Source organism: Trichoderma gamsii, assembly GCF_001481775.2.
Source record: "Trichoderma gamsii strain T6085 chromosome Unknown Scaffold_38.2, whole genome shotgun sequence".
NCBI classification, from domain to species: Eukaryota; Fungi; Ascomycota; class Sordariomycetes; order Hypocreales; family Hypocreaceae; genus Trichoderma; species Trichoderma gamsii.
This window is the reverse complement of record NW_020171375.1, coordinates 71,816-89,032: the sequence shown is the minus strand read 5'-3', so window position 1 is coordinate 89,032 and position 17,217 is coordinate 71,816. Positions and strand designations below refer to the sequence as shown.

The window sequence follows — 17,217 nt, the reverse complement described above, 5'->3', positions numbered from 1 at the left end:
AATCCCGGAGCGAGAGAAAAAAAAGAAAAAGAAACTATGGGGAAAAGAGTTTCGGGAGTTTTATCGTACACCAAAGCGATTGTTTGCGTTCCCCCTCCTCAACGGTTCTAGAAGAGATATATGTAACAAAGAGAGGGAGGGGATCCGGCGCTTCGAATCAGGGATTTTCTTTTTGTCAATTTTTTTGCGTTCCCCCTTTTCATCAAGATTCGTTTACTTTAGGTCAGGAGAAAAAAACGATAGTATTTTCTCTCATCATGATGTTTCATAAGCTGAGTGGAGCGGGGGAATGACACTCGGCTGGATTTTCTGTTGAGTTGGGTTTGCTTAGTCGAGGCCGACGCTGGGGATATCACCCAGGTTGACGCCGGCGGAAGAGGGGCGAGTGCGAATGCTGATGTCACCGTCGTATGCGATCATGTCGGCCAAGATGTCTAATATAGGCTGTGAGGGAGTTGAATGTCAGCATAAGATCAAGTCGGTGCATTGGGAATGTCATGTTGCTAGAAGGAGGGGCATCATCTACCTTGGGAACGGTGCTGTCGTAGATCTTGATAAGGTCGCCGGGAGCAGGGTAGACCTTCAATCCCTTGTAGAAAGCGAGCGCAGAGTCAAGCATCTTAGAAGCTAAATTATAAGAAGAATAAATGTCAGTGTTGTTCGTTATCACGCTTTAACAAAAAAAATTGTGTCATGGAGGGGTTCATTCATACGATCTTGGCTCAGCATCTCGCCCGTCATGACCTGCTCATTGAAGAAGGCCTCGCGCTCCTCCACGCCGACAGGGAATCCCTCCTCCTTGGCCTCGTCGACCTTTGCCTTGATGGTGCCGCGCAGGCGCTGTGTGGAGGCCTCGGCTTCTTCCTTCTCGGCGCGGACCTGCTTGCGCTCGTTTCTTCTCAGGTTACGACGGAATTCGGCGTTTCTTCGTCGCTGGAAATCAAAGTATGCGGCATATGCTTTGAATAAATCGTTAACAAAAACAAATCAGCTCCCGAGACGACCTCGCGCAGGTCATTGGGGCAGAGACGAACCCAAGAGGCCCGTCGCAACGGTTGCGACTGATGCCGTCACCACGGTGCTTGTCTGAACCATTTTGGACGAATGGAGGGGAGCTCTCGGGGTCAAGGGTTGCCCAAACTGGAGCTGCAAGTGAGAAAATGAAAAGATGACGGGCTCCGCGGAAATCGGCCTTTGCGGCGGCTGCTCAGAAATGGCCCGGTTATACGACAGCAGGGAAATTGAGCTTTAGCTTGAGAAGATGCCGCCGCCGGGATTTTTTTTTCCTTTGCTCTTTGGAAAAAAAGATATCACAAGGAATATGGAGTCACTGCGATACCTGCTAGCTCGGAATATCGATTGAGCGACGCTGAAGGCGATCGGCACATTGCCGGGTAAATGAGAGCGTCGCGGGACTTACGCAGCCACCTATTCATGGCGACAGCTCCAAGTTCCACTGTACATACCTCCATCCGAGCGTCGAATTCCCAACTGCCACCGTAGCAGCCAATCCTGTCACAGCTCGGCTTTGAAGCTCTGTGCACCGACTTCCAGAAAAGTAGACGCGACTGGGAAGTTCAAAGTTGCCTGTACATACCTATAGCCGTTTAGCTCTACCATAGAGGCTGCTCTTCTTCACCGTCCCCTGTGTCAACCATTCAATTGGTCGCCAGGTCCTCACCTCGATGAGCAGCAGCCGACATGTCTGAGGAGCGCAGCAAGATAACTTTGTCTCTTCGAAGCGGCAAGCGACGAAAGGCCCGTCCCGTCATCAGTGCACCGCGACAGATATCTGCTCCAATTCCGCAAGATGGTTCGACTGGGGGCACAGCTGCTGGTCCCGGACTGGTTCCGCTGCCCGAAGCGCCTCGGCCGCGGCCTGCACTTGTTGGTGGAAAGGTGAGATAGCACGACACCGCCACCGAGGAGACTTGTTTGGATCAGGCGACTAATATTGGCTGTGTAGACCTCTGATCTAGTCAAGCGACGATTCTCCTCACGATTTAACAACTTGCCCCCCGAGTTCGACGCGGCCGCCCCTCCAGTTCCGACTCTCCCCCCTCTTGAGCGGTACAACACCGACTACCAGCCCCCTCCATCACGAGCAGGGCCAGGAGCTGCTCCCACTGTCGATCTGAAGGCGTTGCGAGATCCGAACCTTACGTCCGACCAGTATGTAGCCTCAGTGCTGAGCGAGGCGAGCGAGGATCAGATCCAAGAATATGCCGAGTCTCTGCAGGGGATCAAGGCACGCGCAGCTGCGGACCTGCAGCAAAACCTACTGCAGAATCGGACACAGTTTATCAAAATCAGTAAGGAAGCAGAGAAGCTAAAGGGCGAAATGCGAGCACTCCGCAATCTGATGTCGGAGCTCAAGGCGAATACGACAGCTCTTAGACAAGCTTCGGGAAGAGGTGAAATGGATACATCCATAGGGGGAGGCGCCACGATGAGCAAACGAGACAAGCGCAGCTCTATTGTAGATCGAAGCGCTCTTTGGACTACGCAGATGCAAACTCTCTACAAGACCGTGGAGGGCTCTCAAAAGTTTTTGCCGAACGCGATAGGGCGCCACGTGGTTCTCAATGCCGGTCCTTGGATTGAATTGGACAATGCAACCTACAAGAGCAGAAGAGCCATGCAGATATTTTTGCTGAATGACCATCTTCTCATTGCTTCCCGGAAGAAACGCAAGGTCGACGCGCCCAACTCTGATACCCGCGGACCGATGGTGAAGCTGGTGGCTGACCGCTGCTGGCCCTTGCTTGACATTGAAGTTATCGAAATGCCTGGAACAGGCGACTCTATGGGCGGTCGTAATAAGCTGGCTGATGCCATCATGGTGCGAGGCGGTGGCCAGGAGACTTTCATCTATCGAACGGAAAAACCAGAAGCGACTGAGAAGAAGGCGCTGATGATGAATGTACGCAAGGCAGTGGAAGAGCTGCGCAAAGGGTTACAGTCTGAAATGGAGGCCAATAACAAGGCAAGAGAGACAATCAACTACTTTGCTTCCAGAGACCCGGGGCTGCTCCAGAAGACGGAACTGCTAGAGACGCTGTCCGACATCAAGGACATGCTGATAGAGGTGGATGGCAAACAGCAGAATCTGCGCTGGGTCGAAGGCCAAATGGACGAGCTTGATATTGATATTGCTCTCCAGGGATTCGAACCCGCGGTGGCACGCGTGGAAAAGATGAACGGGTTGGCCAGGGGACTCAAAGGCAACACGGTAGCGCAAGACTTTATCAACTTTGAGGTTGAGGCCAGGTGCGGTAAGCTTGCGGGCATGATTATCCAGCAGCTGGAGACGACACACAACCAGCAAAACAAGACGAAGCGAAATCTGAGCTGGTTGGCCAGACTGGGGTATGAAGACAGAGCTAGAGAGGCGTATCTCGCAGCCCGCGGTGACACCATTCATAAACGAGCAAGGTTCGTTTTTTTCTTCAAGGCCGCCAAGGCTTCTCCCCTTGATGTACCATGGAAGTACATGAACTAACAGAGTGCGAACAGACAATGCATCTTCCAGGGCGACTTACATCTATACATTTGGCAGCTATCGTTTGTGTACTTTACCCTCATCCACAATACGGTGCTGTGCTTCCAAAGCTGTTTCCCCCCACCTATGATGAGCACGTGTGTCAAGTGGGCAAAGGAGCAAGTAGAAGCTTTCAACGTGATTCTTGCCAGGCAGCTGAGCAGCACCGAACGCGGCGGGCCAGTCTGGACACAGTGCATGGACCAGGCCAAGGAACATGCGAAGAAGTTGTCTGAGGTGGGCCTTGACTTTTCAAGCTTGGTTGGTAAAGGCGTGGATGGGCCTCCGGCTAGCTCGTCGGTTGAGAGCCAGGGCCTTGTTGGGCTGGGGCTGGCTTGAAGAATACGTGGATCACAGTGAACTGTCTGGTCATGGATATCTGGTATTGGGTTGTTGATGGCGTTTGTGCCTGGAGAACGAGATGGGGCGTGGCAAGAGGAGGTGGTATGGTTACCTATACATTGTTTTTATTTTCTATAGTGCATTATATGCTACACTTGATTACGATTCCCGTGTTAAATATGCTTTTCAAGTCCGTGATTTGCATAAAATGTCTTGGGTACTATATCAGCGTTATCTTACTACGTTGATGCCGCTGGATCGTGATAAAGTATCTCTCGCTGGAGCAGTGAATCGATATTATTTCAATTAGTGGTATAAAATCATAAGTAGGCAATGAAGAATATCAAGATCCCCAGATCCCAGAAAATCACGATATTTTGCTATCAATCTCTTGCTACTACTGTATTTATCTGCCTCACTATATGCCAAGGTACCTATGTACCAAGTTTTGAAGCTTGGCGGGGCAGCTCCGGAGGTCAACTATACCAGCTTCGTGTCAGGGGGAGCTCTAGCTTGGCTACCTCTCAGCTCGGCCAGAGCCAAAAATAATTGGAATCCGCGTGCTTAGCTGGAAGGAATAGTTCATTTGTGCACACCATAATTACGGTTATATGATGTTTGTAAGAAATATCTTCAATTTCACATGATTTGCTTTACTTCTTACTACTGCTTCTTTTGTTCCTTGTATCCGTTGCTCTCACTCTTTCTACTGCTTCTACTGCTTCTACTGCTTCTACTAAATCAATTGCTCAATCTACTTCTCCATTTACTGCTAAGATTTTAAGCCTCTGCTCTTACGAGTGTATAGTAGTAGATAGCAGAGCTTGACTTGCTACCCCTTGCTCTCTTAAAACACGAGCAATTTCGAGTCCAGACGCGTAGAGCTACAGCCACTAAGAGTGTTCAGAAAACAATAGGAAAAGCGTTTCATAGAAAACGAAAAGCTCTATCTGATCAAGTATTAACATTTATCGAATTATCTTGTAATTGTGCTCTATGCTGCTTCACTGGGCCATCAGCTCGCAATAGCACTAGCCTTTGACTTCATTTCACCCCGGCTTGTTGTTTTGGCCCCCTCTCCTAATCTCCCAATCTCCCTCCCTCCTGATAGTGGCTGCTGCACAACCGCCACTGCCATAGAGCCGCCTCCTTTGGCGCCTGGAGCCCCACCGCTCGCCCGCTATCCGCCCCAAAGCTGGCACTGCCAACTGCCACTGTCGCACAGCTGCTCGCGAACCCAAAGTCTGCACAGCAAGCAACCCGAAGCGTGACCGCAACGTCATTCAAACCCATCGCAGCCTTCTCTCTCCCCTCCCCAACCAGCGCCCTCGAATCCTCCGCTTCGCACCTACGCCTCGCTTCAACCCATCGCCAATCGACCCGTTCCCAGCAAGGACTTGACGCACAGCTGCAGCGGACGCAACAGACTGCGCGGCATCCCCCCAGAATGGACACAAATATGGAAGACGTCGGGCGAGTACCGGCCGACGTGGCGCCTGTGCAGACGGAGCCCGCGACGAGATCCACGCTGGAGCAGTGGATTGAGAACCTGATGAACTGCAAGCAGCTGTCCGAAGCCGACGTCCAGAGGCTGTGCGACATGGTGAGCCTTTGATGCTGATGGTGGACGACGCGAGCGAAGGAGGGGTTTGGCTAGGCTGCAAAGCTGTCCCATCGCCATCACCTCGCCCTCGTGACACCGTTTCAAACGTCATTGGAGATTGATGCTGACTTTTTGGCTGTCGTGTAGGGTCGAGAGGTTGTTCAAGATGAATCAAACGTGCAGCCCGTGGTAGGTTGGCCCTTGGTGATGGCCATCCGCGGCTGATGAGTCAAAATAATGTGTATCTGAAGCTGACCCCAATCGTTGTGTGCAGAAATGCCCCGTTACGGTCTGTGGCGATATCCACGGCCAGTTTCACGATTTAATGGAGCTGTTCAAGATTGGCGGCCCGAGTCCTGACACCAACTATCTCTTCATGGGTGCGATACACGCAGTATGATCCGCAAAATGAGGGGTGCCTCGCCGCTGACCATGAATCTTGATTCTGCAGGCGACTACGTCGACAGAGGATACTACTCGGTCGAGACCGTCTCCCTCCTCGTTGCCCTCAAAATCCGATACCCCCAGCGCATCACCATCCTCCGAGGCAACCACGAGTCGCGCCAGATCACACAAGTCTACGGCTTCTACGACGAATGCCTTCGCAAATACGGCAACGCCAACGTGTGGAAGATATTCACCGACTTCTTCGACTACCTCCCCCTGACTGCCCTGATTGAGAACCAGATTTTCTGCCTCCACGGCGGTCTCTCCCCCAGCATCGACACACTAGATAACATCAGGGCCCTCGATCGTGTGCAAGAAGTTCCCCACGAAGGTCCCATGTGCGATCTCCTATGGTCCGACCCAGACGACCGCTGCGGTTGGGGAATCTCTCCCCGCGGTGCGGGGTACACTTTCGGCCAGGACATTTCAGAGGCTTTCAACCACAACAACGGCTTGACGCTGGTGGCACGAGCGCATCAGCTTGTGATGGAGGGATACAACTGGTCTCAGGATCGAAACGTGGTGACAATCTTCTCAGGTGAGTGCCACTTGTTACGTGCTTCTCTAGCTATCTCTCTCCCAATGGCAGGCTATAGCTTCCCCGAGCTATCAACCCGCCTACTACCCTTCCTTCATTTCCTCTGTTTTTTCCGCCAGCCTTATTAGAATTTGACTAACGTTGCTACTACTTTGCAGCACCAAACTACTGCTACCGATGCGGTAACCAGGCTGCTATAATGGAAATTGACGAGCATCTGAAATATACCTTGTAAGTCCAGATGAATCTCCCCGCTGTGGCAACTACCTACCCCACGCCAAGAGGGATTTTGTCAAAGCCACAGATGTGCTAACTGCAACAGCTTGCAATTTGACCCGTGCCCGAGAGCCGGCGAACCGATGGTCTCGAGACGTATGTTGTCCACTTCCCCACCAAATATCTGAATCATGCCATCTAACTCTTTTCTCATAGGAACTCCTGATTACTTCCTCTAATCTAGCACTCATGTTCTGCATTCAAACAAGTTATTGCTGTAAAGGGCTTATTGCGAGAAGGTTTATAGCTGTTAGAGTCCTAGGAGCTGGGCATCTAAAAGAAAAATAATGTACGATTAATCCTACTGCTGGCACACAGGCCCACGCCATCCAGCCGTAACCAGTCTCAATGTGAACAAGGAGTTGCCCAAGTGTTGCTGCGATACGGACGATCCATCACAGAATCCTAGCCCTATTATTTTTTGTAAACACACCGATATACAAAATGCTCGGCTGCTTCACCATGATTGGATCCGGCAATTGAGATTAACGTTGGACGGTGTTCACTACAAGCTCGTTATGGCAGAATCATTCCTATGTCTACCTATACTATGAATCAACATTACTTTTAATGCAGCCGCTGACTAGCAAACTAGGATACAGAATTATAATGAACTGATTTCAGATTTATGCGAATACATATTTCTACATGCTGAGGGAGAATATCCCCAGACAGGCTAATCTAAATGTAGGAGATTCTTTCTTCGGACATTCCAAGACCCGTATAACACAGTAAAAACCGCTGTCTATATCCAGTCTATGCCGCCAACGCCGTTTGAGTGTCTCGTCTGAGTGGTCAAGAACACCCATGACATATAAATGCAAACCCTAAGGCACCTTTATGCTATAATTATTATTAATTCCTTCCCGTGTGCGTTTCTCCCTTTTCGTCTTCTTTTATATCCATTGCTCTTCTTCGTCTCTAAGCAGATGCTTTGGGCGCAGTCTTGTTTTGAAATTCCATAGCCCAGCCGGCATCCGTCATCGTCTGCTCAGAAGCACTGGCAGGCAGCTCTTCATCAAATACGGCTCCGTCAGAGCCTGGAACGCCGTTGGCATAGTGGCCGGGGGCACTGCTTCCGTTGGGAATGTGGAATCGCTTGTCGAACCGAGACAGCGCGTACGTGTAGACGACGATGAGCTCGATGAGGTAGTTGAAGCAGTAGAAGCAGGCCTTTGACTGGAACCACCGTGACTCAGTTGGGGGTAAACGATAGTAGATTACGCCTGCTCGGAAGGCCGCACCGAGAGTGAGCAGACAAGATGTGAAGAGGATGAGGAAGAGCTTGTAACGCATGCTTCCGGTGCCGAATTTCTCGATGCGCTGGCGACGGGGGATGATGAAGCAGAGACCGATGATGGGTACCGGCAAGAAGGCCAGGAAGGCGAAATACGTCAATGCAACGGTTTGAGCGATGTGAGTCTGGTCGATAGTGGTCTGGTTGAGCGTGTAGATGCTGACGACGAGACAAATGATGAGCATGATCAAGCACCCAATCACAGACGCGATAAGCCCGCGCAGGATGATCCTGGCGGGCATGCTCCAGCCGAGACGGGGATGATACGCCCGCAGCACGCGCTGGACGAGAATCAGGTTGGCGATGAAGATGATGATGACACCCGCGTTGGCGAGGATCTGGGCGGCGATGGCGATGCGGACGTTTCTCGGGTAACAGGCCCAGACGATGCGCATGACGTTTGCGGAGATGCGGGCCATGGAGAAGCCGAAGAAGAGGCCGGAGAGGACGAACTTGTGGCCGCGGCGCCGGTTGCGCTGGAAGATTGTCATGTTGAAGGCGGCGGAGGCGATGTAGAAGGCGAGGATGACGGCGGAGATGGGGATGTCGACGGAGGGGGTTGGGGTGAGGCCGAGGCCGGCGTATTTGGGGGGGTAGGGGGGGCCCTTTGAGATGTTAGCTGTGATGCTGGATGAAGATGATGATGATGATTTCGTGGTGTTTTTGATGGTGGTGATGGTGTCGTACGTACCTGCATCTGCATGGCGCCGTTTTGACTGCCGGATGCCATGTTTTTGATATTTGTTGTATCAACTTGGATCCAAGAGATGCGAGAATCGGTGTTCTCTCTTTTTATTGTTTATTACTTCTTCTTATTGCCGTGATGCTGAAGGGCCTTTCTGTAGAAGTATCGTGGGCTGATGCGTATAAGTCGCTGCCTTCAAGTCACACCACCAAGATACTCGAGTTCGTGATGGTCAAACACAGCGCGTACGATATAAACTCTAGAAAAGAGATGACAAATGATAGCGCCCGTAAATCGATGATAGTGGAAGCGATGAATAGGATGCTGTATGTGGCTTTAGTTGTATGTTGCTCCAGTCATGTAAAAGACAAGCGAGTATGATAAGCGAATATGACCAGAGTCGAGGACGATCATGGGCCACGCTACATAATAAAAGAAATTGAAAAAAACCAAAAAGCAATAAACGCCGTCATTGTACATGAGCTTAGCCAGATCCTTCATAGACCCAGCGGTCTTTTTTCGTCTTCTTTTTCCTATCCCCGTAGCTCAGCTTCCCCTTGCTTGTGCTACCCTCGCGCCAAAATAGAATAGCATCGCACCCGAAGCACCGACAATGGATCACCTTGCACTTGCTAGCAGTAATGCCACGCTACTTCATACTAGGGGGGGGCCTGGCAGAATCTGTAAGCAGATTTTCGATTCATTGATGCAAAGTCCGTACATCTGCGGCCCGTGGGCAGCAATAGGCACGTTTCAAGCTGGGCAGCATCGGCGCTCGCACTTCTAGCAAGATCCGCCCGGGGTTGGGCGAAGGATTGGGAGGAGGAACGGGTCACGCGTGTTAGCGAGTTGCTTGATTTAACGTTAAAAGAGCGGATAATTGGGGCGTTCAAGGGGTAGAGCTGGGAGGCTTGGCTGGGGAGGTTTAGTGCGATTAGACTATCTGTTGGTTTATACGCGTGTCTTGGATGTTGGTCATTGTAGGCGATAGTAGGCATTGGCTATCGTGATTGTATGTTTGGTGGCTGTCTTAGAACTACAGCTGAGTCTGGGTCAGTCGCTCAGCTTGCCAGCCATATTCATATGCTTAGTGTCCACTCTCTCCAATTTTCCCTCTATGTCTCGTCAAGTATTGATTTCTAAATCGTGATGACACCAGTGACAAGAAACAAGAGATCAACGTAGCTATCGAAGAAAATTACCAAATGCGTGCCGGCCGCGACCAGAGCGGACTCCCCAAGCACCGCCAGCTGGGCTGCCTGCAGTGCCAAAAATCGCGGAGGGTCGGTGCATCGGCGCTTGCATGTCGGCGCGATGGCGAGCGTCGCGCCGATGATTGCTTAGGTAATCGGGCTGGATTTGTCCGACGCACATGAACGATAACGAGAGCGAGGACAAGATATAAGCACCGGCAAGAAACGCCGACACTGATGACGAAGAAGAAGATGGAAGACGGAAAAACTTGTTATACGGGTTAATAAGGAGCTGCGTGCGTGTTGATATAGCTCACAGACGTTTACTTTGGTACTGAATGAATCCGCTGAATAAGACGCACTCGGGTGGAGACCGTTCCATCTACAAGTACAAGAATGTCCTGCATTGGCGCAGGCGATCATCCTTGGTGATACATCTTGTGCCCGTGCTCGTGCTTGGCGCAAGTATTTGATATCGCAAGATTGGATGTCACAATGTCTGAGGTCGTGAAAACGAGCCATGAAGTGCTACCCTCGGGGTTTACTGCTATTGGTGCGTTGTGCAGACTTTGGTGTAGTCTTATCAAAGTGGCGATAGGTGGACAGATTGATTGACGGTTCCAAAAGCAACGATCTAATGCCTCTCATTCTCGAAGCGGTATATGTCGGATATTGCATTCTGCTACTAACATTAGACGCGAGTTCTACAAGTATGCACTTATGTAAAAGAGATGCGGGCACTACTTTTGCTCCGAAATAGATGGAAAGTATTCACATTAAACATTAACCCACCATGTAAGTTTAGGGTTGGAGATATCTAATACCTATAAAGAATGTAATGAAAAAAAAAAAAAAGTTACCCTTCCTTACTCACTATACCTTTCTTCAGCAAAAAATCCTTCTATGATATCTCTAGCGTTGATATATCGGCCATCCTTGATCTTCTTGTCAATCTCTGCAAACTTTTCCAAGATGATGTACTTTTTGCTTATTCCGGCCATTTTTCCAAAATGATGCTTCACAATTTTGGCCCTATCGCCTCGCTCATAGAGTTGACGATCCTTTGCCAGCCGATCGCTAGCTAAAATTAGCGAGCTCAATCCCGCGGCGATGGCTGTGGAAACCGAACTTCCTGATATGCAGTCCTTTGACTCAAGAAAAGGGACCTTGCCCGCAGCCACCTCGATGCCTTTGATTGCATAATTATAGTCTGGCGGTGCATTCGGACTCAATATCCCAAAGCCATCACAAGCTGTAATAGTCATCGTATCACTGTACCCCGATATACAGCTTTTTTCCGTGTTTAAGCCTTCGTCAGGGGTGCTGCAGAGTATGATGATTCCATTGTGTATGGCATCGGCGCAAGCATTAGCTAGCCCTTTTGTTCCCTCCAAGATGGCGAAGCTCATGGAAATAATGTCAACATCTTGGCTTATTGCCCACCTAACAGCCTTGAGAGAACACGAAGCAGCCAAGAGTTAGCGAAACCCGAGTCTGGAAAAAAAAAAGAAGGAAAAAGAAAAAAAGAAACGTCTTATCAGCTCAAATCTTGACTCACTCGCTCAACTCGCGCCGGGATGATTCCAGATCTCCCTTCAGCGACCTTGGCCACGTAAAGATCACAGCAAGGATCAATGGCACAGATTAGATTTGCCATCTGAGTTCCATGCGGATCCGACGCAAATAGCCAGGAACTAACGCGGGATTCGTCGTCTACAAAAGATCGGCCTTTCTTGATGCGTGACCACAAAGTCTTGTATTCGCCGTCTTTCCCGGTTTGGTATCCGTTTGGAGCAATGCTGGTGATGTCCGAGGACTCTGTCAAATTAAGAGCAGATGGGGTTTCAAAAATATTTAGCGGCGTTTGAGATAGCTGAAGGAGTGTCAACTAAAGGGGAAATGCTTAAAATTCCATTATCGATCACGGCAACTCTGGTTGGGCGGAATGTTACAGAGTCTTCTCTAACAATGTCACGCACATAGGTCTGGTAGCCTTTGATAAACCGAGATAGCTTCGGGACAGCCCGTTCAGCTCTAATAATAGTCAGCGGAAGAAATACAAATGACCGGCTGTGCGGTCTGAGTGGCAACAAGAAGCACTTACATCTCTCCCAAGTCTGCGTCTCTTTCCTCTGTCGGATTCCACGGCCGGGTATTAACACCGACTGTGAGCTTCCAAGTATCATAGGCATCATGAGTGTCCTGAGCGTTTGGTGTGTTCTTACACTTCTCTTGGCGCATCTTTTCCCGTTCTTCGTTTATTTCTTTGCTCAGCTTGCCAAATTCGTTTTCGATAAAAGTGGCGGTGGCGCGGCATCTTTCTCTACTCGCCAAGTCCTTCGCATTTCCATCAGCGCACGGCGTTTAAATACGTGACATGCAACACAAACCTGGATAACATATATTTCAAGCGTTGTAAGCTAAGCGATAATCTCTTTCAGCATGAAAAGACTTTGATAAGATAGCACAAAAGAAAAGAAAAGAAAGAAAAACTGCATTATTGCATGACCTACATTCGTAAGGGTGCGGATCCCATTCTCGCTTAACCAATGGTTAATTACTGCTCGCTTGCCGCTGGTATAAAGATGAAGCTCTCGGATTCGTTGCAGTGCATCATTTTCGCTAGGTTCCGAACTCTTGAAAATCGATATAGACAGATCTAGTAATCTCCAATTGAGAACTTCCACCTCAAACTGTTTCACATAGGTGCCTATAATGACCTCATCATGAGGATTCACAAGTCGATCTAAAACTGTCAGTTTGATGATATGCCTAACTTTCTTCTTTTTTCTCAACCAATCTAAAGCTTTAAAAATCTCGTCGTGGTCAAATTGAGTATTGTCGCGAAATGTTTCTTTATTATCGGTTTTGAGATCCAGGGCCGGAAACGTGGCATATTTTAGCGTCTCTTCATAAGATAGCAGATTGGCATAGTCTTGATGATTTATGAGCGAGTGAACAAAGTCCGAAACGCTGTAGGTCTCCGAATTGAACCGTGGGAGATCAAAACACAGTTCGTTGACTAAATTGTCAGGTCATTCTGAAGTAGCGGCCGTATAGATCGTAGGAAGTTGTTCTTACCGGTTTCTAAAAAAGTAGATTGTATTCAAATTAGCAAGTGACACGTCTAGACGGGGGATAACTTGTTCAATTCATACGTACCGTCAGACAACTGGAAAACCTCAAGCAAATCCTGCATTTTGCGTACGTGTTTGCTCTTAATAATCGCTGCAACTAAGAGATTGCGAATCTCTCTTTGGATTCTTTTGCTATCCTCATCTTTCAACACGCGATGAGTAGACGTAGAACCTTCCATAATATTATTGTTGTGCCAGAGTGCATGATGCTTATGACTCTGAGCAGTGACCAACTCATCGTATTGGAGAAATTTCTTCACAAATCCAGTTTTTTGGTACTGGACAGCGAGATGAAGCAATCCAGATGTGTCCGACTTGAAAATGGTTTCATTTTCGGCCCAAACATTCTCCAAGTCGAGCTGGATTATCTTCGCGATAACCCTTTCATCAGTTATACTCTGCTGGTCAGCAGCTTTGATCAGAGCATTGACGACCTCCACTTGTTGGTTATATCTCTCAGTATCTTTGATTTTCTCTTCATTCATGCCCTTCAATGGTTCAATCGCTAGAAGAATGTAGTCGGCATTGGCGAATTTCTGTCTGAGTTCAGGTTGTTGCACAAATACTTCCACGACATTTCCTTTGCCATTCTCCAAGGCCTCTTTGAATGTCGTGTCTGGCATATCTGCTATGCCAGTATTGTAACCCAAAAGTGCATGCAGAGCTCCTAGATTTCCGGCAATAGCAGCAAGAGACAGGGCAGTCTTGCCAGATCTTTGGTCTGGATCATTAAGTTTCAATATTTGAAGTAGAATATCTGGCTTAAAACATCGTCCATTATAAATCATATGTTTTATTGCCTTGCCGTTGCCGCTCCCGGCAGCCCTATGCAAAGGGGTGCTTCGGAATGCGTTCCTTTGCTCGATTGTATGAACTTCTTCGTAATAACAATGTCCCACGAGACGCTCTTGTGCCGAAGTCGGAAAAAGCTTAGGAAACGTACGAGCAGTGAAAAGGCAAATAAACGGAAAATGAGGCCAGACTTCAACGACAATTCGAATAATAATAATGCAGGGATTTTTTTCTCCAGTGATAGTCTCCTCTGTAGCTTCTGTCTGAACTGCTGAGACGCCAACATCTTCGTTGCCCAACGAACATTGCTCCACCGCGCTATCGAGAATCAACCAACGTATGCAGTCATCTAGTTGATATTTCCCTTCTTCGTCGATTAAGAATTCTTGATGTCTGGAATGAAGCTGTGTAATTTTTCGTGTTTAATTGCATGTTCAAAAGCCTCTCTAAGAAATTGGAAGAGATCGTAAGCTTGATCATGTAATCGCATCTCTGATGCCTTACTGGCCTTTCGGAGTTTCATCCATTGATTGATTACTATTTGGCCGACAGATTGATCATCCGACAACTCTTTCGGATCTGGCGTTAATTTTATGCTAGTATCGATATTTGATGAGGGCTCTGTACGCGTCTGGCTGCTTCGTATATCTGGGCTAAGAGACATGTCCGAAAGCAAAAAAAAAAAAAAGAATCAGAAGAAGAAGAAGAAGAAGAAGAAGAAGAAGAAGAGAAAAGCAAAGAAAAGAAAAAGGTGTCGAATTATCAGCAAACGCCAATTCAATGCTTCGAATCAAAGGTGCTCCTCGATTTATCTCCAATCCTAGCAACTCCTCGTTATCATATAACTGTGAGTTGGTGACAAGAAGTTCTTAATAAAAACACTGTGTAGGGTAGTCTGAATGATGTGGGCTATTTTGGGTTCCAGAAAGAAGGTGAAAGTGAAAAGTAAACAAAGGACAGAAGAAGCAATAGGTATACAGATGCAGAAAGAGCACAGTACAAGTATACCTAGTAAGTATATCCGAACTACTCTTATGTAACAGTCAGGTACACGGCACTGGCTCGCCGAGTCACACCAACTCGCATACGTACAGATAGGGTTGGGCTCAACTGCAGCTATATTCACTTCATTGGTTCTCGGTTCCGATGAGGATCTACTTCATTGGTTCTCAGTTCCGATGAGGGTCTACTTCATTTATTCTCATTTCCGATGAAAAGTTTTCAAGGAACTTTTGATTGTATCACCCTCTCTTACTCTGCATAGGCAATCACAGGCTTTCTGTAAGATTAATACTTTAGTTAATCATACCATTACCAATACTCGATACCTTGAACATTGCATGAAGACAGCCAATATCTCATCTTGGCTCTTCTATTTCACAAATATATATATATATATATATATATAATGAGTATGCCTGCTGGAGTGATGGTCATGGAAGGCAAATCTGAGTGTAAGGCAATGCCAAAGAGTCAGATACCCTGAGTCAACCCAAACGTGTTTGTAGATACCTATCTAGGCACCTACATACACGGCGCCAAGAACGAATGATGTAAAGGTAAGTAAGTAGGTAGGTATTCATATCTATCTACCTAGCGCAGTTTTACTTTGAAACTACATGCCAAGGAAAAAAAAGACAGTATAGCAAATTATGCGCGGACAAATCTCGTATTAAAAATATCAGTATACAATAGACGTAAACCTCACGCATCACGCTCCTGAGCAAGCGCTTGTTGCATTCGAAGCATCAGTTTATCCTGTGAAGCAAGACGAGTTTCGAGCTCTTCGACGCGAGCCTCGAGCGCTGTGAATCTAGCCAAATCGACAGAGGCAGCGAGATCAGCCGCAGTGGATCTGGACACGGATAGAAGCGGTGTTTCGGTATGTGTACCGCCAGGAGTTTTCAGCGAAGCCGACATCGCCACCTCTGCAAAGCTGTGTCGTACTTGTTCCGCCGCCTGGTTGTCGCCCAACAATCCTTCAGTATGCTTGACGGTAGCCACATCTTCTATCTCGACTTGAGGGCTGAGTTCCCAGCTCAGCTGCAAGCTGGAGCTCTTTTGGTGGTTCTGCAATCTCCCAAGGTTATCGAGGTCGATACATTTCAACATATTTACACCCTCGTAATTGCAAACCTTCTGTTTCCAGGGGGTCACAAGATAGGGCTTGGTTTTCCCCGGGTTTGATCCGAAAAATGCCTTAGTTCTGTTCTTGAAATCTTCCATGGTGCCAACCCGAGCTTCGATGTCAAACTTGACCAAATACGGCTCACGCGTTTGTCGTGAAATGAGGACTGCGACATTAAACGTCTGCTGGACGCCCGCATTCTGCAATTCGTTTTGTTCAAGAACCCAGGTGACTCCGTTCCGTCGACCAAGCTGGCCAATGACTGGGGTCGAGCTTCCTCGGTCGAACACAGTTTGATCCCATGATATCTCATGCTCGTTGCTCCGATTGCTGGATAGTTCGAAACCAGAGTATCCACCCTGAGCGCCGATCTCCGTCTTGCTAGATTTAGTGTGAGAAGCTTTCGAGGCGTTGTATCTCTCAGTTGTATTGAAAGGCGCCCATGCTTGTACCTCCGGTATGTCCCTTGGATCGGACGTTGTCTCATCGCCGCCTTCGAATGCCAAGGTGATGTTGGCAGATCCAAATTTCTATTAGGATCATGTGAAGCAAGGTCGATTCTCAGCACCACTAAAGTCATTTCCTGGTGGCGTATGGGTGTGGCACCTTCGAATGTTGTTTTCTCCCATCCATCCAACCAGAGTAGCCGGTCGGCTGTTACCGAGTATCCAGATCTTTTACTATCGAAGATTGCACTACCGTTCTCTTTCGCTCCGTATGACTTGAAAGAACCGGACATGACAGTCGTTTCATGGTTCCAATTCTGATAGAGGTCAATCTCTAGGCGGTTTGACTGGCCTTCTTTATCCAAGTCCACAAAACTGGCCATGGCTGTAGTTTGACCGAATATTCAGAGTTGAGATCACCGACTGTGCAATAAAGGACGAAATCAAGCAGGAAGAAGAAGTAAAAGTACTGAGCGAAGTTTGAAGATGGGAATGAGCGGCCTCAAGAACGGCTTATATACCTAATGTTACCTATCTTGCGTTACATTTACATTGGACCAGACAACTTATGAGTACATGCAACCATGGTGCTCGTAAACAGCCTCCATTATGATTTATTGAAAGTCTCAATATCCGCATTTGGGACATAACGCCGTCCAATCTACATGTACACTCATCAACTTCAGGCTTGTGGCTGCAGCCTGTTCGGGTAGCGATAAGCACTTGCATATACCACCCAAGTAGCTCGACAGTACAAGCTTCCTAGGCCTTGCAGCTTCTTGTTAGGGAATT

General features: G+C 48.3%; 6 protein-coding genes across 6 annotated transcripts; 2 read left to right on the top strand and 4 right to left on the bottom strand.

The window, feature by feature from the left end:
• Nucleotides 1-327: 327 nt before the first annotated feature.
• TGAM01_v208680 (hypothetical protein) lies at nucleotides 328-1,095 on the bottom strand (the record flags this gene model as incomplete). Its single annotated transcript, XM_018806506.1, has 4 exons — nucleotides 328-444; nucleotides 527-627; nucleotides 714-959; nucleotides 1,035-1,095. The coding sequence occupies 4 exons, from the start codon at nucleotides 1,093-1,095 to the stop codon at nucleotides 328-330; spliced, it is 525 nt and encodes a 174-aa protein (XP_018660333.1).
• Nucleotides 1,096-1,701: 606 nt separating this feature from the next.
• TGAM01_v208679 (hypothetical protein) lies at nucleotides 1,702-3,880 on the top strand (the record flags this gene model as incomplete). Its single annotated transcript, XM_018806507.1, has 3 exons — nucleotides 1,702-1,899; nucleotides 1,967-3,435; nucleotides 3,517-3,880. 3 exons carry the CDS (start codon nucleotides 1,702-1,704, stop codon nucleotides 3,878-3,880), a joined length of 2,031 nt encoding a protein of 676 aa, XP_018660334.1.
• A 1,450-nt stretch (nucleotides 3,881-5,330) lies between these two features.
• TGAM01_v208678 (serine/threonine-protein phosphatase PP2A catalytic subunit) lies at nucleotides 5,331-6,926 on the top strand (the record flags this gene model as incomplete). The annotated part of the gene is made up of 7 exons (XM_024550386.1): nucleotides 5,331-5,486; nucleotides 5,634-5,679; nucleotides 5,738-5,866; nucleotides 5,938-6,471; nucleotides 6,630-6,702; nucleotides 6,794-6,843; nucleotides 6,904-6,926. 7 exons carry the CDS (start codon nucleotides 5,331-5,333, stop codon nucleotides 6,924-6,926), a joined length of 1,011 nt encoding a protein of 336 aa, XP_024404857.1.
• Nucleotides 6,927-7,668: 742 nt separating this feature from the next.
• On the bottom strand, nucleotides 7,669-8,774 carry TGAM01_v208677 (hypothetical protein; the record flags this gene model as incomplete). The annotated part of the gene is made up of 2 exons (XM_018806509.1): nucleotides 7,669-8,649; nucleotides 8,736-8,774. The coding sequence occupies 2 exons, from the start codon at nucleotides 8,772-8,774 to the stop codon at nucleotides 7,669-7,671; spliced, it is 1,020 nt and encodes a 339-aa protein (XP_018660336.1).
• Nucleotides 8,775-11,459: 2,685 nt separating this feature from the next.
• Nucleotides 11,460-14,378, bottom strand: TGAM01_v208676 (hypothetical protein; the record flags this gene model as incomplete). Its single annotated transcript, XM_018806510.1, has 7 exons — nucleotides 11,460-11,810; nucleotides 11,902-11,956; nucleotides 12,027-12,259; nucleotides 12,436-12,668; nucleotides 13,085-13,780; nucleotides 14,003-14,169; nucleotides 14,356-14,378. 7 exons carry the CDS (start codon nucleotides 14,376-14,378, stop codon nucleotides 11,460-11,462), a joined length of 1,758 nt encoding a protein of 585 aa, XP_018660337.1.
• Nucleotides 14,379-15,555: 1,177 nt separating this feature from the next.
• TGAM01_v208675 (hypothetical protein) lies at nucleotides 15,556-16,808 on the bottom strand (the record flags this gene model as incomplete). Its single annotated transcript, XM_018806511.1, has 2 exons — nucleotides 15,556-16,509; nucleotides 16,548-16,808. The coding sequence occupies 2 exons, from the start codon at nucleotides 16,806-16,808 to the stop codon at nucleotides 15,556-15,558; spliced, it is 1,215 nt and encodes a 404-aa protein (XP_018660338.1).
• Nucleotides 16,809-17,217: the final 409 nt, after the last annotated feature.